Source organism: Vanacampus margaritifer, chromosome 8 (assembly GCF_051991255.1).
Source record: "Vanacampus margaritifer isolate UIUO_Vmar chromosome 8, RoL_Vmar_1.0, whole genome shotgun sequence".
Lineage (NCBI taxonomy): Eukaryota > Metazoa > Chordata > Actinopteri > Syngnathiformes > Syngnathidae > Vanacampus > Vanacampus margaritifer.
Genome location: NC_135439.1, coordinates 8637561 through 8661722, shown reverse-complemented (window position 1 = coordinate 8661722; position 24162 = coordinate 8637561). Strand labels below are relative to the sequence as shown.

At 41.5% G+C, this 24162-nt stretch overlaps 2 protein-coding genes across 4 annotated transcripts in view; both read right to left on the bottom strand.

Annotated features, from left to right (window-relative positions):
- kcnab2a (potassium voltage-gated channel subfamily A regulatory beta subunit 2a) overlaps positions 1 to 16431 on the bottom strand; it is a 76350-nt gene extending 59919 nt beyond the window's left edge. For 2 of the 3 annotated variants that reach the window (XM_077573001.1, XM_077573003.1), the window contains exon 1: positions 16301 to 16431. The gene's annotated coding sequence lies outside the window, so the exon portion shown is untranslated. Of the gene's footprint in view, positions 1 to 6116; positions 6445 to 16300 lie in introns of those variants that run through there. The other variant, XM_077573002.1, reaches the window with a different exon arrangement.
- Positions 16432 to 17351: 920 nt separating this feature from the next.
- Positions 17352 to 23529, bottom strand: park7 (parkinson protein 7). Its single transcript, XM_077574402.1, has 6 exons — positions 23339 to 23529; positions 22448 to 22549; positions 22305 to 22364; positions 21658 to 21727; positions 19696 to 19782; positions 17352 to 17722 (listed from the first exon to the last, which is right to left on the bottom strand). Exons 1-6 carry the CDS (start codon positions 23426 to 23428, stop codon positions 17562 to 17564), a joined length of 570 nt encoding a protein of 189 aa, XP_077430528.1. The 5' UTR covers positions 23429 to 23529; the 3' UTR covers positions 17352 to 17561.
- Positions 23530 to 24162: the final 633 nt, after the last annotated feature.

Sequence of the window (24162 nt, the reverse complement as noted above, 5' to 3'; positions counted from 1 at the left end):
GCTATGAGAATCATCAACATGATGAATGATAATGTGATGCCTCAGTTTCGTAAGACCTTACAACTCAGAAAGCAACAGGTGTCAATTAAGAGGTTTTTAGTCAGCAACAAGGATAAAGAGTCTCCTAAGAAGCAAAGAAGAGAAGCCACACCGGAGGACTCTCCTTCCAAACAGTAACTCCCTCCCTCCCTCCTCTCACTCCATTCCATCAAGCCTTCAACTACTGTACCATCACAAAGGCAAGTTGCAAGTTTTGCAAATAAAATTATACAGTACAGTATTTCTTTAATTACAATACAATAGCACATTTATTATACATAAAATAGGGTATATTTTGTGTAGTTTTAAGGCTTTTTTAGTAGAAAATTGTGTTTTATGGGGACCTGGGAACGGATTATTCTCATTTCAATGGTTTCCTATGGGAAATACTTGTTTGGAAGACAAACTTTTCGGCTCACATACTTTCTGTAGGAACCAATTAAGTTCGTGAGCCAAGGTACCACTGTATTTTTTAGAATTGATTACCCTGTCGATTATTCCATCAATTACTCCGTGCTTCATGGAATTTGGACATGTGTTGCTGGCGGAATATCAGTCAGCAACAAATGTCAGTGGCCAAACATTGGTTCTGGGTGTCGTAGCTATGGTTTTAAAATTAATTATTAATTTTGAGGCGGAAATTTTTGTGTTGACCCATTTTTGTAGGTGACTTAGGCTAGCTGAGTTAGCCATTTTTTCCTCCCCCGTCATTTAATAGCAATAACAACATTAAATAATGAATCAATTAAAATTAGGTGGAAGTGGGCATCTAAAGGACAATTGTCATTGTGGCCAAAGTATATACTCTTTTGAGCACTTTATTTTACACAAAAACTAGGGCTGGGCGAATATAGGGGGGGGAAAATGATCATGACTATTTTCATTGAGACTGAAATCACAATTTATAAAACATTACTCATTGATTTCCAAACTATCAGTTGAACACTTTAAAAACCTTGAGTTTATGCAAAACCTTTTTCTTTTCTTTTTATGTGAAGCACCATGTATAGCTTTTAAAGTATGAAAGGTACTATATAAATAAAGATTTGATTTCATGATTGAAAAAAGTGTGTGGGGAGGAAATCCTGTTTTTAGCAAGCTGTTGCGTAAATGAACCAGAGTGTCCTTCTAGCGTCGTAAAAACGAACAAAGTCGTCTCTCGGAGGGCCCATCTTGCATCAAGAATGGCTTAATTGGAACATCCTCTGTCAAATAAGCTTACAATCTTTAAGGTCAAACTTTCACTTTTAAGTGACATCTAAAATGTAAAACAGTAGTACCACACACGGTACACTTTCAGAAAACCTTTGCATCAAAAACGTGTTCATTTAAGAATATTCTCATTAGGTATATTAGGACTATTAGGAAAGACAGGCTTTATACTCTTAAATATGTGAAGGTAGAAAAAGCCCACCAGTCAAATTAAAGTGTGACAAAATATGGTTCCAGTGTGCAAGTGTGTGAGACTGTGATGCCGCATGGGAGCTCAAAACCAGGCTAATGAAGCTAAACAGGCCACTAAATCTCAACAGCAGAATGATTACTGAGCTCAGTTTAGGAAACACAACCACTCAAGCATCCAGCAGACCAAAGCTATAAAGAGTGTCAGGACCTACATTAGCGGAGCGTCGAGATGAGTAAAAATGTCAAAAGATGCCCGTGGCCAGTCAGTGTCAGCCTCTCACCCCAGTGATTCTGCCGCTCGAGCGTTCAACCTCGACGGATGCGTTTCAGTTACGCTCGTCACTTGCCAATCTGAGGGAACTTCGGCTAATGACGCTAACAGCTTGGCACTTGGCTCGAGCCTTATTTTTAGACATTTCACTTAAGAGACGATGTTCAATGCGCGAGGATTTAGTGTTTATACGAGGGCTGGCTCAGGAAGCCAAGAGAATTATGCACGATGTTTACATTTGACTGATTTCAAAATAGTAGATTCATCATATAGAAACGTTTTCCACTGAAGGGAAAAGTACATTCATACCATACGTTTGCTGTCTGTTGGTGGTTTGTGGCTCACTAGTACTACACATCCGACTAGCCCGACTTTACCGGTTAAGGTGTCCCGTAAGGACAGCGAGGACACTTCAGTGAGCAAAGGGTGTAACTGCATTGAAAATGTGTTCCTACAAGAACAAGAAAGTGCATTCAAAGAGGTCAATGTGCATTACAGATTTTCTCTAATCAACCATCATTACAGACGCTCCCCTACTTACGAACATTCGAGTTACAAACAACGGTACATACGAACATGTCTGCGCGCATGTCAAAAAATGTTCGGAAAGAGATGCTGTAAGTTAGATTTTGTATTGCGCACCTTTTTCCGAGTACTGTAGTGCTTCTTTCCGCCGCTAATACCGACGCTTGGCGCTGTGAGAGCTCACCCAGCATTGGAGGCTCAGCAACGTGTCGAGGAGGAGGAAGAAGAAGAAACGCCTGTCGCTCATAGATAAAGCCATCGCACTCTTCGAGCAGCAAGACCCAAATATTGAACGTTGCACAAAGGTTGCAAATCAATTGAATGATGCCATACAGTGCTACCGCATCGTTTATGATGAAAAAAGAAGAAAACTGTGCAATCGTCGTTAGATCGCTTCTTTCGGCCAGTTTCTAGTAAATCCTCCAAGGAAGATACTCATCAACCCTCATCTTCTTCTCCTCGACCCTTAACTTCTTCCTACATTGAAGTTACGGAGGAGGAAGTAACTTTTGAAGCCCATTCCAGCGACGACGAAGAACCTCTCATGATATAAAATCCTCCTCTTTTTCCTCCTCCTCCATCAAATCCTTAAGCATCGAGTACATCTTCCAAAAGTAAGTTAAACTTCATTTTATTTATCTTATTACGTACATGTACATACTGTGTGTGTCTCTCGCTCTCTCTCTCTAACATACGTAGTACAGTACTGTACGTATTCTCTTTAAACATAAATTATAATACAAAATATAGCACTGAAGCAACTTACGAACAAATTTACCTTACAAACGATCGCTCGGAACGTAACTCGTTCGTAAGTTGGGGAGCGTCTGTATATCTAAACACCTATGACCAGTAAAAAAAAAAAAAAGTTAGAGTGGACCCAATGCTATGTTCAAAACCTATTACTAATCTGATCTGCACAAGTGGTCTGAAATGGCCAAGCAAAGATCCTGCATACGCTTCATGAAGAATGCATGAATTGTTTCAGGCGCAGATACAGGTAGAAATGGCTAAGCTATAAGTGAAAAAAAAGTCCAGCCTAAACAAAACCACACTGTGTTGTGTAAGCTCCATTTTATGGTACGCCCAAACTCTTTTCTGACCAAAGACAGCTGCTACATCAGTATGTTTACTGCCACTAGGTGTGCACCGATCACAATTTTGTGGCCGATCTCCGATCTTTTAAAAAGTCTGACCTGACCTGATTTTTGCCAATCCTGATTTTTCTTCATAACAGGCAGCATTCAGAGTTCCAATCTTATTTTATTGGAAAACATTCAACAAGATCTGTGAAATAATATAAACGGGTTGTTTTAACTTCACATTAAGTAGTTCTCTCAAACAAAAATGAAAAGCCTATTAGTCATCTCAGCAGAAGAGGGAAGTGGCTGACTTTTTCAGACCTCTGAGAAGGGAGATGAGATCGGTGGTAAAGATTGGTTTATATTTAAGTGATCGGCGGATCACCAACCCCCCCAAAATTAATCGGGGCCGATAGATCAGTGCACCCCTAGCAGCCACCTCATATTCTATTCTATTTTTATTTTTTTCTTCTTTGCTCCTGGAGAGCTCAGTATTGTTCATTCGGTAATTTTACCGATTTGACATGTCATCATCATTGCTCCCCTTTTTTTTTTATAATATTTTTTGGGGTTTTTTTTGTATGTGGGTGATCATGTGTATGTGTGAGTGTGTGTGTATTCATTAGTTCACCTAAAACCTATTTTTAAAAAAATCCCATACAGTTCCCCTAAACCGAACACTTCCAGCCAGAGTCGTGAGGCCGTCAGCAAACCCGAGAAAGGTCCAAAGAAAAGAAAGGAAAGTGAAATATTAATATTCTATTCTAAATAACGCATTTTAAAAAATCCTTTGCGCATTGAAGTGGTTACTCAAAATGACAAACTGACTGGAGAGTTGCTCTTTGTGTTGAATACTTATTGCGGGGAGTAAACAGTTAACTACTGAAAGGGTGTGCTCAAACTTGAGGTTTGGTTGTTACGATTGGTTTACTCAGGGATGTGATTTGACCAAAGTGAAATTATCTGAAAATTTAGCCGGGGGTCTGGGGGCCGCTAAGCTCATGGGTTTTCCGTGTTTTTAAGTACTTTCAATGCACTCACATGACAAAGAAATAGACAAAACAACAGCATAAATTTTCAATGTATATTGAACTATCCCATATAAAATGGCAGTTTTAGTCAACTCAAAATCAGTCACATTCAAAAACATTGGACTGCCTTTGCTTTTAAAAACTATCACTGAGAATATCATCATATCTAACTAATGTGATTACTAAGTTAACACATAAATAATGTTGAAGAGTTCAAATTTCATGAACAAATAATTGTATCATGACCAAATGAAAAGTAACTCATATTAGAGCATACCACAAATGTCTTTGTTATAGCAGAAGATGTTATCTGTCGGAGTCATGTGCATACACAATGAACTACTAAAAAAAATTAAAAAAAATTAAAATAAATCGGAATTTTTTTTTTTGGGGGGGGGAGATAAAAAAAGCGGAATTCCGCGAATTAGCGGAAAAATCACATCCCTGTTTACTGGATCAAGTATTATCATCTGAACTCTGATGCGCACCTAAATATGAGGACCAAAGTTACACACCAGTATTTAAGTGACAGCGGAAAGCATAGGGAAATTATCCTATAGGGAAATTATCCTATATAGCAAATCAACTACACGGTGGACCCACGCTTTTCGCAGGGAAAAGGGACCGGGCCGGCCCATGATTAAAGATGTGATATCCAAACGTCACGATACGGTAATCATCACGATACCCTATGAATTAAGCTATGTGATTTCTACTAGCCCTTCAACTTTATTTTTGTTTTTTGTTGACATTAACCACTTAACTCCAGAAAACCAACAGTTTGGTAGTGTTTTTTTTTTTTAAAACCCCTCTGCCATGACACCTAACACCAATGCCTCATCTTATCTCCCAACTCTTAACACCTAAGCCTAACCTTAACCTTACCTCCAAACTCTATGACCACCTCAGACTATTTTGTAGCCACGTAACATTCTCTTCTTGGACATACAGTAGCTTCCAACAGCTTACTGCACCAAACAGAACCCCTGCGGCATGCCTCTCCTTTGCGTTCTGTTTGGATCAGAGCCCATCCTGTGCAAGCAGGCTGACAAGCATACTTGTATATACATGAGTAGAGATGCACATGCAAGGACGGACAGACAAAGACACGCGCACACACTTTTTCCTGCGACAATCAGGCTCACTGATATCTTCCAAAACATCAACACACGGTCTCACTCTCACAGGCAATAGTTTGGGATTTTCTTCCTGGGTGTTGCTGGCAACTGCAACAGATAAAACTGCAGCAGCAGCAGCAGGGCAGCTGAGGTGAAAAGGAAACACGCCTTCTTGCTTGAATGCAGATGTTTGAACATGTGGACTTTCATTTTGTCTATTTGGGAGGTTTAATCAAGCCTACGAGCCAAGTCTCTGGAAAGGATTCAAACGGTAGAGCATGCATAAAACATGGTAGATATTCAGACAACGGAGCGCAATGGAGCGAAAGCCAAGTACATACCAGCATAATAAGGTATGCAAAGACAGTTTTCAATGCAGCAGCACTATCAAGTGCACAGACATCCACAGAGACACCCAGCTAGCCCTAGAAGAGCAACTCGGATTTGCTTTTTTTTTGTGCACCGGTGCTGCGTACAGATGTAGCATCCCGACCCTCATTGACAGACTTAAGCGAGAAAGCAAGAGAGGGACGAAAGAGGAAGACAGAGAGAAAGAGTAGACAGAGCGAGAGAGAGAGACACCGGCTGCATGCAGCCTCTGAGACACAAATTATGCTTTCACAAAAAAAAAAAAAAAAAAACCCACCTCAGTCTGCAGCGAATTCCTGACGCAGTGAGTGGAAACGAGGAATGAATGTAAAATACAGTTGCTAGCGATGGAGGAGCGCCGGCTGAGAATTCCCAAACACTGATCGGGGGGAGACGTAGAGAAGATCGGGAGGTGGAACGACGCGATGACTGACACAACTCTCGCGGATGCGGCGTATGATGCCGTGTGACTGGAATTGTGTGCCCGAGTGTGACGAGCATGTGAGCATCTGACATGAGCAAGATGGAAACAAGTGACACAAGACACAAGGATGCGGAACAATGAGTAAGAAAGAAAGAGGTGAATGGAGAAACACGAATAAACGTGTGAGCTGAGGGGATATGCGTTAAGAGGATAGGCCCCTCCCTCCTCACACACACACACACACGCGCAGGCACATAGACACACCTCCCTATGCACAGTCAGCACTGAAGTAAGTATGCTTTCAGTAAAACTGACTGAAGAAGAAGTGGGCAGGAGAGCAACTTCACTTTCCTTTCTTTGGTCCTTCCTCGGGTCTCCTGACAGCCTCACGACTGGCTGGCAGTGTTCGGTTTAGGTGAACGGTATGGGATTTTTTAATAGGTTTTAGGTGAACTAATAAATACACACACACACACTCGCACGCACATACACAAAAAAAAAAAAAAAAAAAAAAAAGGAGCAATGATGATGACATGTCAAATCGGTAAAATTACCGAATGAACAAGAGTGACAACAACTGAGCTCTCCAGGGAAAAAAAAATAATAAAATAAAATAAAATAAAATAATAATAATAAAAAAGGAGAGCAACGAGAGAAGCTTGTGTGGCTAAATTCACTTTGGGACTCTCTTTAACTCAATTTTCATACAACTGGGTGGTATTGCGTTCCCACTGCATTATGAACATTTCATGTCCACCAACAGTAAAGTTTGGTCAGTTCTGTCTGCATTTTGGTCCTAAAAATCCAAATTCATACCAAAACATTTTTCAGCACCCTGCGTTTTGGTGAACCAGTCGCGGTAGCACAGTATGGGTATCTTCATAGGGTACACAAATGAGAAGAAGGTTTCATACACTCTTAAGTGGAAATGCAGGCCTGATCAAGAGTTACAGAACCATACCATGTCATACGGAACTACTAGAAGCAGAACCCCATTTCACACTGCCTGTCAAAGAAATTGTTTTCGTTTTTTGTTGCTGTTCTGTGATTTCCCAATTTCCAAAGTTGTATCGAAAACACATTGTTTGTGTGAAAGGAAATAGAGAAATAAAAAAGCTTTTCCTCCTGCGATTGTTTAGGCAGTGGTTATTTTCCCGTAACCGGCAACCCTCCTGCAGGCGTTATTTTTGCTGTGAATGTCTATTATTGGTCAATCAGAGGCGCGAGAAAATGCCGTGATTGCTTGTCGACATGACTAGCGGGTATGAATAATACAAATGTGCAACGTTAGGCCACTGAGCGATAACGACGTGCGCAGCGTCTCGTCGGGAGCATGTTAGCTTCGCGGCCGGTTAGCATCACAAAATCACGTCAACTAGTTGGCGAGTTACCGGTCACGGTAAAATAACCACCGCGGATTGTTTATCTTGACAAGACGCGACCGCTTCAGTATTATCCAGCCACCGTCTGCTCCCACCCCCGCCCCTCCCATAAGAAGTGCGTCTAATCAAGAGTGTTCCACCAATGATTTTGGTCACTTTTACGCCAAACAACACGAGCTATTTCCACGTCCTCCTCACGTCTCGTCCTCGTCTTCAGCCTGCACATCCTCTTAACTTTAACGGCAACAGCTTTCCTGCACCATTTGCAAACTATTGTATTTTTTACATCATATCCGACCTCTCGTAGCCTCCACACGACGAAGGTAGCTCACTCCCACTTTTCTGAAGATGTGACCAAACTGGATGCTCGCAGCCTCACACGCTCCAACATTGTTTTTATGCAGCAACGAACGACACATGCATGTCCAAAAGTGACATGAAGACGTATGATGTTACGGATTACGTCATCACGTCAATTTCACATTTTTAATCACCCCCAAAAAAATACACCGGTAATATCGTAAAAGGTATGATACGGAACACCCCTACTTCCGGGTATCATGATTTTTGGTTTCGATACTATCGTTACAGCCCTACTCCTGATTGTTTGCAATGGTATGTTATGTTTTTGTTCCAAACTCATAAACAACCATTTCCCTGTATCATGCAAAATATCAAAAACACATATCAATAATTTCCAGGACACTTCAGCTATAAATTTTCTGAAAAGCTAAGCACTACGTTTAAGGTAGGGATGTGATTTGACCAAAGTGAAATTATCTGAAAATTTAGCCGGGGGTCTGGGGGCCGCTGGCACCCAGCTAGGTGGGGGGACAAGGGGGGCGTAGCCCCCCGGAGCTCATGGGTTTTCCGTGTTTTTAAGTACTTTCAATGCACTCACATGACAAAGAAATAGACAAATCAACAGCATAAATTTTCAATGTATATTGAACTATCCCATATAAAATGGCAGTTTTAGTCAACTCAAAATCAGTCACATTCAAAAACATTGGACTGCCTTTGCTTTTAAAAACTATCACTGAGATTATCATCATATCTAACTAATGTGATTACTAAGTTAACACATAAATAATGTTGAAGAGTTCAAATTTCATGAACAAATAATTGTATCATGACCAAATGAAAAGTAACTCATATTAGAGCATACCACAAATGTCTTTGTTATAGCAGAAGATGTTATCTGTCGGAGTCATGTGCATACACAATGAACTACTCTTTAAAAAAAAAAATAATAATCGGATTTTTTTTTTGGGGGGGGGGGGGGAGATAAAAAAAGCGGAATTCCGCGAATTAGCGGAAAAATCACATCCCTGGTTTAAGGTGTCTTATTTTCCAGCAACATCCAAGATCGCTGCACCTGCGCTTCCCGTGCATTGCTGATTTGTATGGGGGAGCGAATTCTTGCAAGAACAGGCTTGACACATTTGCCCTCAACACTCATGTTTCTGCCCTTGCATTCAAAGAACTTCCTCTTCTGGAAACGAGCCGCGTCAGCATCGACTCGAACACGACATTTGAGCATTACTTCTCTTTTGCCATTATCACTAAGAGCAGCGTATTTGTGCATAAAAAGGAGAGGCACTTACAAAAGCTAGAAACTAATTAACACAATATGTATCTCACTCACTTTTATGGCAATTAGAAACATGGGTGGTGGTTTAAGAGGCACAAGATACACCTCTACTAATATTCATTTGAACGTGTGCAAGATTTATAGCCACTTCCAAGAAGTTTAACAGAGTTAAAAACAGCCCACAGTGCATTGACTCATCATTCCTGCTCCAGAAAATGCATGAATAGAATAGAGTAACAATACAGCCAAAGCCTTTCTTGAGCTTCTGCAATTGCTTTCTATTATGGCAAGCAATGCCTTTTTTAAAATAACCACCGTTTATTCTGAAACAAGGAGTCTTCCAAAATGCACGCTGTATCTACACATTCAAAGTGAATAGTGGAATGGCTGTACTGTATAGGACGTCGTCTTCATGACTCAGCACAAAGATGCTTCAAAGAAAGGTGATCAAGCCTTGAGATCCAGTTGTCGTCCTCCACAATACTGAAGAGACAGAACTGCTACTTTATTTAGAAACGTGTTTTTCAGGAAACCCTTTTATGGTTTTGTGCTCAAAAGGTTGTTCAAGGTCATGAGGGAGATAGACACGCACGCAATTCGGTACGCTCTGATCTGCAGGATCGGTATCAGGGCAGATTCGGTTACGTTGAAAAAAAGGGCAAGTTTCAGGGTCAAACGCTCGCCACCATAAAACCTTCATTAACTGTACTGTCAATGTTGCAAGTAAGATAAAAACACTGCAGACCGCACCTCAAATGGATACCTCCTTTCCTTAAGTATGATTGATACCCCCGTGTGCCGTGCGTGGTAAACGTCATTACCACAGCACACACAATCCCTGCCTGCAGATCAAACATGACGAGTGCTGCAGTACGCAGTGCGGAAACCTACCAAAAGAAAACAGTTGAACCTCTGAAGTTTTGTACGACTAGATGAAGGGTTTTCTGGCAACAAATTATGCTTGCATTTTTATTTTATTTTTTGTAATATTTAGAGTAGAAATGAAATTTTTCGTCCGAAACCGAAAATAAAAAAAAAAAAAAGGTTGTCCGAAAACCGAAACGCCGGAAAAATTTTTATTATTATTATTATTATTATTTATTTAGCACTGGCATTTTAAGAAAGCACAATATAAATTGAAATGTGCCCTCACCGCAGACATGTTGGCTAATGGTACTTTAAACACCAAACGAGGGTTGGGCATTTTCTGGCGGTGCAATGTAGTTCGCACAGGTCGGGCACGGATGTGTGCGGCGGGACAAGGTGCGGCGCACTTAAAATCCGCACATTCACATTATCACCAACGTTTAAAAATAAATAAATACATTTGTGCGCACCAGCTTAACGGCTTCAGGAACGGACTGCAAAGCCACACACAGCGTCCTGTACAGGACTGTCGCCACCCGGAGATCGCGTTAAGTGTTTACGCCTTTAACCCTGGAGAACCCAAGAACCCTTTTCTTCTTTGGAAAATTATGATTTATACATTAAATGACTGCTATAAGTTCACTGAACACCAAAATATATGTTTTTTCAATTTTAACCCTTGTTTTTTGAACTAGCTCAGAGTTGCTAAGTTATCAAAATATATATATATATATAAAACATACTCCTAGGCATTCTGCAACATGATATGAAATAGATTAACAAAAAAATCCACAATTTTACCATCTGATGGTTTGCTGAGAAGATGATTTTGTTTGGATTGATTTCCAGCTTAACAAAACAGGATGTTAAGCCAGCCATCTTGTCACCACCACTCTGGCTCATGTAAGTGCAATATTCATCCACTAGATGGCCCCATACAGGGGTCAGAAGTGGCACTCTGGACTTTTTAAGTTAAATTTGTAAAAAAAAAAGAAGAAAAAAGGTCTTTGTTATTTGAGTAGCAGAATTTATAGGGGCCAAATTTGACCCCGTGGGTTCTCCAGGGTTAAAACTAGCAATAGTGCTAATTTGCTAACATTAGCTAAAGCATTTAGCACGGCCACCGGGATGCCGGTGAAAAAGTGGAAGCGTTCGAGGGGCTCTTATAAAAGGGAAGGCGCTGCAGGAGAAAGAGTGGCTCAATGTGGCAAATCTACTAGTAAGTCTACTAAGGTCATGGTGTTGGCGAGAATTTGATGCGCTTCGGGGTTGTTCAAGAAATGATAGATGCACACACCAGCCACTTGAGTTTTGTTTGCTTAATACCTGCCACTTTTATCTCCAGACTGCACTAAATCCACAAGCAGCAGAGAGAGACGGACATACTAAAAGCCTAATATCCCTCGTGAGTAATCACTAAAGGCTCTGTTGGATCAATTTGGGATTTTGTGAATAAACTATGTCGTGTTTTTTTTAAGTCCAACAAACAGATCAATAATCTCTTCTAATTACCAGACATTTTAATGTATTTGTTGTGTACCTTTTAGGCTATATTTATCAACAAGATTCGTTTGAAAATGAATTATTTGAAACTATGAACTTTAGCTGGTTTTATTAAAAACATCAACAAGACATCAACTACGGCCGACTTGCACGCAGACCTTTGCTAGAAAACGAAAAGGTCACAATGGACACAATTCATTAGTGATGGGAAAACGAAGCTTCGTGAAGCACTTGCGGTACTTTTTGACTCCTCTAGATGGCGCTCTTGGTTTGAAGATAAAGACAAGCGCAATGAAAATGGATTGCATTTCCATTGCCTCTTTGAACCATGAGTGCCATCTAGAGGGGTCAAAAAGTATCGCAAGTGCTTCACGAAGCTTCATTTTCCCATCACTACAATTCATCGTTATCCAATCTATTAATGGATCAAAGTTTTGACGCAATTGAGGTAAAAATGAATTGCACTACTTGGCTGTAATCAGTCGCAAATAGTTTGCCGTCTAAAGAAGTGTAACTTGACGTCAGCTACAAAAAAAAAGCCATCAATAAAAGCCGTTCTGAAATATCCTCAAAACGGCCGATGACTGACATGCCACGTGGCTTGAGGTGAGAACGGCAAGGTGCTAAAATGTCAATAACCAATTTGTGGCGGATGACAATAAAAATGTTGACGTTTGATGAAATCCCACTCGCTTGTGAATTGCCAATTACCTTTTGAAAGGCATTCGCTGAATGGAGCGAGCCCTCGCTTCCTCGTGTGCGGGCCTACGAAAGTAGGTGATCTAATCAGGAAACGCCAAGTGCTGCTCTAATTGCATCATTAGCTAAAGCCATGACTCAGTCACATTGACTTTTACTCCCCCCCCCCCCATCCAGAAATAGGGAGTCAAGCCTCCAGCTCTTCCCTGTACGTCTGCTCAAGCAGAATAATTCTAACATGTTGTGTGCAACAGTGCCAAATGTTAATATTCCAGAAATATCCCACTGAAAACGAGTATTCTATTTTTTGTCAATATGGGGCACAGCTCCGTCACAGGTCACACACAGCTGGACCTTGTGATGCTGTTGTAGCCAATCAGCATTAGGATTTAGATTTGACACAATTAATTAATTAATTAATATAAGGTAGTTTAAAATACAGTATAACCCACTGTCCGTAATCATCAGCAATTTTCCGCTTTTTTTTTTCTATAGTGGGAGGACAGCATGATGCCTGTGTGTCAAGATGAATCCCGCAAAACGGAGACACGGGAGCTTAAGTTACACCAAGAACTTGATTCCCCCGCCCTGTTGTGTTGAAGGCAAGTCGCTGTACGCTGACAAGCATTTTTTTTATTTTTTTTTTTAGAAAGTGCTGACTGACGTCATCTAATTATCTGAGGCAACATCCTACTTTGCTGGGTTTTGCTAAAAGGCATGGGCGGATAAGTTAAATAAAACGTTCAATCTGTGTTTAAGAGGCTATTTCATAACCCCCTAATATCAATAGCAACTCTGCAATGGGAGGTGGAGGTGGTCGAATACGTCACGATTTCTCTTGTGTCTCTACACAGTGGTTGCTTGAGATACAAGTGAACTGACGAGCAATCGTTCAGACGATTTTTTTTTTGCTTTTCTGCAGTGAACTGAACTCACTTTATCACAACAAGCAGCACAATGGAAAATATATATTTTTTTAAAGGCTTCAGGCTGTTTATTATCATCCTCAGTTGAAGTTCACTATCAAACGATGAGAATAACATTGTGAATTTCAAACAACCGCATCACTTTGCCTTAGAAAAGTCAGTTTAGTTTTGTAGCCTACATCTGTACAAATAAGCACATTCCCCCTAAAAAGACACTTTGAACTCTGCAGTTGAGTGAAAATGGTGCTCTGGTCCATTTTAAACCAATTCAAAAGGTTTTCTTCAATCAATCTACTGTTGACTTCAAGTTTAAAAAAAAAAAAGCAAACTCGTAACCAAACCCCCATCATTGTCCGTCCGTCCGTCCGTCTTCTTCCGCTTATCCGGGGTCGGGTCGCGGGGGCAGCAGCTTTAGCAGGGAAGCCCAGACTTCCCTCTCCCCAGCCACTTCAGCCAGCTCATCCGACGGGACCCCAAGGCGTTCCCAGGACAGCCAGGGAGACATAGTCGCCGGTAGGACATGCCCGGAACACCTCCCCAGGGAGGCATCCAGGAGGCATCCAGGAGGCATCCGAACCAGATGCCCGAGCCACCTCAACTGGTTCCTCTCAACGTGGAGGAGCAGCGACTCGACGCTGAGTCCCTCTCGGATGACCGAGCTTCTCACCCTATCTCTAAGGGAGAGCCCGGCTACCCTGCGGAGGAAACTCATTTCGGCCGCTTGTATCCGGGATCTTGTTCTTTCGGTCACGACCCACAGCTCGTGACCATAGGTGAGGGTAGGAACGTAGATCGACCGGTAAATCGAGAGCTTTGCCTTTCGGCTCAGCTCCTTCTTCACCACAACGGACCGATACAGCGTCCGCATCACTGCAGATGCTGCACCGATCCGCCTGTCGATCTCCCGCTCTAACCTACCCTCACTCGTGAACAAGACCCCAAGATACTTGAACTCCTCCACTTGGGGCAGGACCTCTTCCCCGACCCGGAGAGGGCACTCCACCCTTTTCCGACTGAGGACCATGGTCTCGGATTTGGAGGTGCTGATCCTCATCCCAACCGCTTCACACTCGGCTGCGAACCGCTCCAGTGAGAGCTGGAGGTCACGGCTTGAAGAAGCCAACAGCACCACATCATCTGCAAAAAGCAGAGATGCAATGCTGAGGCCACCAAACCGGACCCCCTCAACGCCTCGGCTACGCCTAGAAATTCTGTCCATAAAAGTTATGAACAGAATCGGTGACAAAAGGGCAACCTTGGCGGAGTCCAACCCTCACCAGAAACAAATTCGACTTACTGCCGGCAATGCGGACCAGACTCTGACATCGGTCGTACAGGGACCGAATCAACCCCATCATCATCGTGTGTCTGGAAATTATCTCACAGGTCTGTATGTTTGGTTGGGTTGTTTTTGAGTCATTTATCAAAAAATAACAGCTAGCATTGCGCTATTAATTTCACAAACAAGTATATTTGTGCCATGTACCCGAGCAACCGAAAAATAAAACTAGCCATTCCCTTAACAATGATCATATTAACAGTATGCGTGAATTCCACCCCATCTATTTTTAAATTAACGTATCTGTTCAAATGTAACTTACAACCACCATTACGTCTCCCTTCCAAGTAATCTACCTGGCGTAACATCTGAGGAAATACAGTTCTCAGCGAAACACTCGTCATAATGACTAAGGTGGTTTCCTGCAACTCGAACCGCAAAAGATAACTTACATTTCCTGTGAGTGAGGTGTTAAATAAAAACAACAACTAAGGCTTATTCATGCTTAATTGTTCATTAAAAAAAAGACAAGATGATGGTCCCACAATGCTCACAGAAGCTGCTAAATTTACATTTGGCAAGCTCATGATAAGATGAATAACATTTTTTTGTTATTTGAATAACGGTGTGTACTGTAGACTTCGTAACCCCGAACATAAGCCCCCTGCGATGGAGGGGAATTTACCGTGTTTCAAAAGTAAACTAATATAAATTGTATGTAATAATACACATAACATTACACTTTTTTTCTTTCTTTTTTTTGGGAACACTTTTACAGTATATTCCGTACATGTCTTTGTTCGGTCATCAAGCAATGAGTAGAGTGAGTGATGACGAACCAATGAGATCAGACTAGTTTGGGAGACTCATCACCAGTGATGTGTCATGGGATCTTCGAGTACGACCCGCAGACAAAATGGAGTCAGTGGAAGAGCCTGAAGTTACCAAGGCCGAAGAACGTCCAAAGTCAAAGCCATGTTGCTCGCATTCCTGAACGTAAAAGGCGTCGGCCACTTCATAAAGCTACCTTGTGTTTATGAAAGCTTATTGCCAAATGGATGACATCAAGATGGCCGACAACGGAGCTGTGGAGGATGCTGGAAGACTTTCAGGTGGAAACATGTACAGTTTGGATTGGAAATACATTTTGTGGTACCAGTCCTGGAACACACCATGATTTGAACCATATTCATCTATGAACGGTCATTCCCAAATTTACTGAACACTTTGGATTTTCTGCTTTGGTGCATAACGTGGACGGCGCGTTGTCCCGTTGTCAAGGTGACGTTTGAACTGGTCACCTGGCCTCTCTGCAACACCTCCCGGAGCTGACGTCTCCACGTCTGCTCGCATCTGCACAACTCTCCCCCCGCGGTAACACACCGCAGACGGGGAGGGGAAAATCACGTCAAGAGCGCCTTTAGTTTCACGGACGCAGACGCCACCTCGGGCTTCTCGTTTACGCTCCGTCTGCCCACATTTGATCTGAGCGGAGGATGTCAAACCCTGACGATGGGGCCACTTGAAACCGCACGGTAAGCTAATCACGCAATGGTGGAACAGAACTGGATCACAAACCAACGGTCGTCGTTTTAATAGCTTAAACACGCGTGTTACTTGTTTACAGCAGCCGAACAGTTGCTTGCTTGACTGTTTGGGCTGCCGTGATTAACGTGGCGTAAATTCAAGCGTTTGACCCACACAGTGTTACAGCGGAGCAAAGCATATTGCACATACATAGCGCGAAATCACTCAGCACTCGGATGAAATTAGTTAAACGTGTTTACCTTTGACGAAAATCTTCCCTTTATGTCTTTGTGCCCCCTGTGAGGAGCAGCGTCTGGTTTGTGTTGCTCTCTTGACACAACTACCACGCGTTGTGAAAAGCCCCGCCCCGTTAAGGCTGCGGGCGAGCAGTCATTGGCTAAGGGGAGAACGACTGCAGCCGCAGCGAGGCTCGCGATTGGTCGGGCTGCCACGTCAGTCTATTCGGATTCCGCTTCCCGCGTTTCTCAGTGGTGCCCCACAACACATTGTATTCTGCAGCCTATATTTAGGCGTCAACAGCCAGTGGGGGCAATGCAGGCGATATACAACTCAAGGCGAGGTGACCTCCAGTGCGCAGAGGGCACCTGCTTTAATGTTGTGAAACAAAAAGTCAGGACATAAGTGGTCAACTGTTTTGAAAACATGACAATAAATTACATATTTTTGTTTTCGAGAAAAAACAAGTCATAAACAATTATATGTTTCATCAAGCTCAAATCATCAATGGTACACTTTTTAAAAATAGACGTGAGGAAGAGCAATTAGCTTGGTGATGTCATTTCTGCTCTGAGTCAGAGCTCACCTTTTTTTTCTCCTGCTCTAGAAAGCTATAAAGGTTTTGGTAACATGGTTGAGTTGCTGTCGTTGCTGCGGAGGGTTCCGCATCAACCAAACCAGAATAGGTTCTGAGGACACTGAACTCAGGCCGTTTAAATTATGACCAATTTGACATCAAACTGATAAACCAGATAAAGAAATATGACGATAATTATCAGCAATTATCAACCAATTTGACGTCATACAGATAAACCAGATTTTACTGTGTCCAAAAAAATGTTGCCCCTCGCAGTTTTGTATTGCATTTTTTTTTTTTTAACATGACTGTTTTGTTTTGACTGGTCATCATCCTGTATTTCCATCTCAAAGTTTGTTCTGAGAGTTTTTTTTCTTTACCTCAAGACAAATATATATTACCTATGTTTTTGTATTTGTGAATGGATTACTTGAAATTTCAAGGGTGTCCTCCAATTCTGGGTTGACCCAAATAACGAATAAGCAACATAATACAAATTGCTGAAACACTGACTTTTATTGAAGGTTATTCAGAAATGTTGCAGAAAGTTATCGCACTCTTCACTCATTGACCACATTATTGGGTTGAATCCGATATACAAAATGGATGTGAGAGCATAGTTGTAAAGACAGAATTTTGTGATGGCGCCAGATTGCGCGGGCGTACCGAGCGTTGCGGCCCGTGAGCGGATGTGAAGCGGCTAACAGTCATTCTTTCATAACGAGCGGAGCCTTGACTTGAGCGGCAACCTCAGCCCCCAGAAGCTCCTCTACGATCGTCAGGGCGAATTCGAAACTGGTTCCGGGCCCACGGCTGGTGATGTAATGGCCATCCTTTTGCACTCGAGCCTCGGAATATTTATAGTGATCTAAAAAGAGGCAAAAAGCGAAAATTCTTGGAAAGAGAGAGACTCGAAGCGACAGGGTGAGAAGGCCTGGAGACCACCACGATGAAAGGGTGGGCACATGCCAATGCAATTGACCTTGTTTCTTACTAGTGTGTTCTGTCAAAATCCTGCAACTGCATTCACCCTCTGAGTAGTTGACAGCGTCTTACCTGTATGACAGCACCACCTGCTGTTGTTTAAAGATCATTTTTCTATTACCGTGCTTCATTCGGATCAGGTTGTGAAAGTCTGGGAATGATCAGTTGGCAACTTTTTGATCAAACCATGCATTCAATGTGATGTGGTGGAAAATCAACCATCACAAATGAGTTAAAAAAAAAAAAAAAAAAAAAAAAAAAAGCAATGATGATGACATGTCAAATCGGTAAGATTACCGAATGAACAATACCTCTTTTACTGCCAAAGACGTTAAATGACGTTCCGCAAAAACCTACGGAGGAGCGCCAAAGACGTTAAAAGACGTCCTCCCATTTTTTTTTAATTTTTTTTTTGAAACGGTTGCTGGGAAGGCTTGCAGAGCTGTCCTGAAAGTTTCAAGCAGGTCTCGTGAGCCTAATAACTATATTTGGCCCCTAGAGGGCAGCGATGACTCTCTTTTGACAAGATTGGGTGGGCGTCAGAAGACGTGAGGCGGGGCTAGAGTGTTGAGGGGACATTGGCTGAAGAAGCCATAATGGCGGCCGCTTGCAAGCAGCTCACGGTCGAGCCGTTTTTTTCAAAGACATCGACCAACGATAAAGAGCACATTGATGACGACAATGATCATCATCGATGATGATGATGATGGTGACTCCGAAGTTGGAAACGCTGACGCGGCGACTATGACGACGTTATAAAGGTTCACGGGCGAGCGATGCTGACAGCGGAAAACACGGAGCACAACGCTCAGGCGGACGTTCAATCGGACGACGGAGAGTGCCCCGAGTCCAATGCATATTCATCGGAGGAGTGTGTACAGTCTGCTACTTGCTATTTATTCCCCGGAAAAAAGGCCGTCAAGAAAGTGTAACGTTTGCACGCGAAACGGACAAACGCGAAAGTGAAAGTAAACTGTTGTGTGAGTCCAGCGGCGTCTCCTTGCACGTAGGAGAGCGTTACAAAAAGAAAAACTGTATTTGAAACATCTACATAATTGTAAGTAGTACCACAGTTGCACACATTTGTAAATAGTTTGCGAAATTGTTTTGTCAAATTGTTACACTGTTGAATGGAAATAAACGTATTTTGCAAACTAAAAACACTTTTTCATTGTTGGTGAAAGCGTTTTACAGAAGCAAAGCACTATTTAGGTGTTTGTGGCATCATTCATGGACAAAAAGAAGTGTACAATTCACTACAGTGCATGAAATAACATTGTTTCACAAAAAGCCCTTTTTCTCCGTTTTTTTGTTTCAAAACAGAGAATTTCGGTGAAAGTAACCATTTTCTATTGTTGATTACTGAAGAACGGAATAAGGTAGAAACAAACCTTTTTTTTCTGATGAAAGATGAGAGTCCAATCTTTCATTTGGTAGTATGTGTGTTTCCATAGTCCAAATACAACATTTTCTGTGGACCTTGAAATATCAGTCAAAATGCTTAAATCGGCTGGCACTGGCGACAACCCGTTTCTGAAAACGTCTGGCAGTCAAAGAGATACTGAGCTCTCCAGAAAAAAAATAAAAAATAAAATTAAATAAAATTAAAAAAAAGAGTAAATCACGTAAATACTGTGCATCAGTGAATTTTTGTTGGCGTCGCCATTGTTGTGCCACGTCAGTTTATGGCACCTTGCTGATGCTAATCTATTAGCCCCTTTGAGTGTGTAACAACAGTTTTCTAGTTTTTTTTTTTTTTTTTAGCACAGCATTAGATCCTGCGGCAAAATATGGACATCATTAGCTGCCCTTTCTCTAACCATTTGGAATTAGGTATATGTTGATTTGTTAGCTCACCTCCAGCCATCATCTTGTCCTTCATAGCCGGATGTGTGGTCACAGTGCTGCCGTAGCCGATGCCATGCGCCAAAAGAGCTGTGGGACCTGCGGCGGGAGGGGAAGCAAAGCTGTTAGGGGTCATTAATGTTGTTCTGTCGTAAAATGACTCATCGGCCATTTGTGTTATGTGCATCGGCCCAGTGCTTCATCCCGATGCCATTTGGATGCAAGCTTGCAGGCAAGGAAAAGTAGAAGAAAGTAGTAGTAGTAAGAAAGGTATTAAGGTAAGGTTTAATTAAATAATCATATTGTACAGAGATGTTTTCTTTTGTCTGAACTTTTGATGCCTATTTTTAGTGGAGAAAAAAGGTTGAACTCTAAAATGTGCTTTGGAGGTTCTGCTGTAGAGATAAAGTGTGTCGCTTATACTAAGTAGTAGGGGTGGGAATCTTTAATCGTCTCACGATTCGATTCAATTCCGATTTTTGGGTGTGCGATTCGATTCAGAATCAATTTTCGGTTAAGAGCGATTTTTGATTCCAAATGATTTGATTGACAATGATTTTTGCTTCAATTTATCGATGTTCAAGAAAATCGAAATGATCTACTCCAGTCTGACTCGCTAATGCTAATTAGTGCTCTACTCGCGGCACTTTTATCACTCAAAAGAACGGCTCCGCGCTGCAAAAAAGCAACTTTTATTGGAATAACTTGATCGTGACTTTTTCTTTCTACTCTCTAATGTGGCTACAACTTAACAGTGGATCAGACCGCGTGGAACCACACTGCCACTAAGTCGACAAATCGGGTACAACGTGAACAGCGCTCCAAATAAAGGCGCACACAGGCAAAGGCAAGACAGTATAAAATTATTTAAATAAAATCGATTTTGAGACATTTAAAATCGATTCTGAATCGTACTAAATGAGAATCGTGATTCTTATAAAAATTGATTTTTTGGCACACCCCTACTAAGTAGCATTCACACGAGAATAAAATACTAAAGCTATTCTATAGGTCTCATCAAATTGACACTTTTTTTCACTGTCAGGTTACCTTGAGTTAAATGAAAGGCACAGAAAATAAAACACTATTATTATTATTATATCGTGTATGCCCTGAGACAATGCACCACAAAGAGAAGTTTAAAAAAAAAAGGGAGTGGGGCCAAAGATACAAACTGCAAGGCTGCAAAGGCCAAACACTGCAGTGAGCTCATCAGAAACTGTTAATAAATAGAAAGTTATTGATCGTGCCCCTTGGCGACCGTCCCATGCAGTCTAATTATTACACTTTCTCCTGGCAGGACTGCACACGACTCTTATTACTGCTAATCCTTCCACCCAAACGGACATTACAGATGAGCGTTTATCATTAGACTAATCGCATACGTTACATGCAATTATTATGCAGGCAAACATCATTGGTCACGCGGAAAAAGTAAATAAATAGGACATCTTTAAAGTCAGGATCACATGCTGGCAAGGGACCCTCTTACTGGCAGCTTCATTAAACTGCCAATTCCTGTGAGTGTCGCGGCCATTTTCTAGGACATCCTTCAATCTACTTTGCCATAATGGTCGCTGCAGTCCCTTGTCATAATGCCCTTCCTGTGTCCTCTTTCTCTCAACACGCCTTAAATTAAAGTAAGATGTCTTTACATTTAAGGAGTTCCGCATTGTGATGCATTTTGTTAATAAAAAATGTCTTCATTTTTGTTTCATTTTTTATTAACTATAATAACCTTGGTCCAGAAGGGAGTAGGCAGAAGTTAAAAAAGAAAACGAGTCTGGTTTTGTCCCTGAATATAGTCTACAATGTTAGACTGCTTGATTTCATTGATCCATCAGCTATGCAACTAATTTGGTCGTCAAACCATCAGATTTCATGAGGATTTTAAACACCACAAGAAACTGGTGGCGCATGTGCAACGTGTTAATCGAGAGAAACTTCCGCCTGTTTTTTCTTTGTTGACTGCACCTGCACAGATGGCCGCAATAAGGCCTTTCCTGCCATCTTGGTCCTTCAGCACCTCGCTCACAGCAGGCGACTGCAAGAGAGTGAGAGAGCATTAATGAGAGAGTTGAGGAAGCAGCTGCACGATGAATCTAAGGCAGAACATGCAGTACAGTGAATTTGCATATTTACTTTTTTTTAACCTATCAGCCTATTTGCCAAGAATCTGATCTATTCACTGTTATTGTGTTCAAGCCAAAGCAATAATTTATTATTTTGGCGCCATCTTGTGGACGCTTGGTGTTTTGTTTTTGGTCTTCATTTGAAATGTCTTTTTTAGTTGACGGTTTTTGTTGTAACCATTTGGCCTGTATTCCCTAACATTAAAGAAATGTGGTCACATACTGTTGTTTCTTCAGTTTCCTGTTCATTTTGTTAAAGGTACATTTGTTTGCACATTACAACAAAAGCTTATAAGAGACATTTAGCAGAGGTTTTCTGGATATCAATCTTACATAAATTGTACTGTCCTGCTCAAAACAGTGTTTTTAGACATTCCGTGTTTCTTTTGTATCAGTTAGTCACATTTCAAAAGCTAATCGTTTTCTAAAAATAAAAAAGCTCTGAAAATATTGCACATTTCACTGAATATGAATGTGCTGATTTCTCACCTCTGCCAGGTTTTGCGCCCCTGGCATTCCCCCGGGAAGAAGAACCACATCAAAGGGGCCCTAAAATAGACATCACAAAAAAAGGACACACAAAGGTTTTAAAGTCTTGATATAGTTTCTTAAAAGAAATCGCTCAGTCCAACCTGTTTTCTGGCATCCTCCAGGCTTGCATCGGGACAAATCATGACATTTCTGCTGCACTGCACCGGCTCTTTACCTGTCAGCCCTGCCAACGTCACTGTAATCTGCAATGGTATCGTGCAAACGTCATCAACTGGCATCACATTGGCTTCAGTTCACAATGCTTAACCCCTAGGCGTTATTGTGACCATTTTTGGGCTTTTTGTTGGTTCTGACCAAGCCATTTCAAAATAAAATACTGCCCACGGGATAGACCCGACTTTCTGCCAATTACAGTTTGTGTTCAACTTCATGGCATTATTACGCTACATGGCATACACTGGCGTCATGTCAATGTTACAGTATGTAGCATACACCGACTGTGGTATTATTACAAAATATGGCATAGGTCTATGCTGATTTCATGGCATTATCATAGCAGGGGCATACACTCACTTCAAAGCATTGTTACAGATACCAAAAACTTGGCATATGCATTCACTTCATAACAGTAATGTACAGTTTGGCATACATCGGTTCTGGGGCATTATAACATTAAGTGGCAGTCATTCGTTTATTTGCATTATCATAGTACATGGACAGTTTCTTAAGACTTTTATTTTGACAGCTGTAAAATGGCTGCAGCGTGTCGTTCAACTTTGACATTTTGCTTGATCGTCATACCAGGTGGATAAATAAATTTAAAAAAAGCGTTTGGCACTGTAAACTGTAAACTGTGGCATTTGTGCATAAAATCGATACGTAATCAGGAATACATGCGACAAAACGTTCAAATCTGTGCATTGTGTGCTTAGTTGTGGCGACAAGTACAGCTACTGCACTGGGAAAACTTTCACAATACGAGCGTTAGCTTGCTAACCGCTAAAAAAATAAATAAATAAAGTAGCACAAACCCCGGCTCTTCGCATGATGTCCACCGGGATTACAGTCTCCATCTCCTCCGCACCCTTTGACAGGATGACCAAGGCTCTCTTTCCGGCCATGACTGAGGTTGCAGCGCGTCAGGTGCAAAACATTAAATAGACGCGAGGGGGAAGCTAATATCAGTGCGCAGTAGCTTTGGACTGGGTTGCCAGTTTATGTCACACTATCCCCCTTCTGCGACGGCGACGTGACCTGTTTTATTTATTTATTCTTTTTTCTTTTCATTTTTTGTAACCCTTTCCCTTTGCAAGTCAACTTGTGGCCAATTTGACCTAGTTTTAGTTCCGATTTGTACACAAAATTAAACGTATGTGGATCTTTTTTGGAACACGCAAGTAGCGTTCTTTTGTGTTTTTTGCACTGTAAAAAAGTAAACCAACAAAAAATACTTCATTTGTAAATCTGCCTTTACAAATGACGGTTATTGAGAAATAATACAAAACAATTATAAATATGAATAATATGAATAGGCCTTACGTGGTTGCGGGACACACCCTTTTCCGATAGGGGGCGGCATTACCTTATGATTCGTGAGGAGATGCGACGTGAGAAAGTCTTCAGTGCTGGGGGGTTTTTCTTTTTCTTTTTTTGTCAATAATGACCAGCGACCACCATGACTTGTGACGTTCGTGGTTCATGGCTGCTGGGACATTAAAGTTAGTCAGTTTTACAAATGTATGAGCCAAACAGTGACCCATTCACCATTGAATTAATTGCCATTAGAAAATGGTAAACCAAAAATAATTATATCAGCATTCTTTTTACACACATATTTTATGTGTATATCTTATTT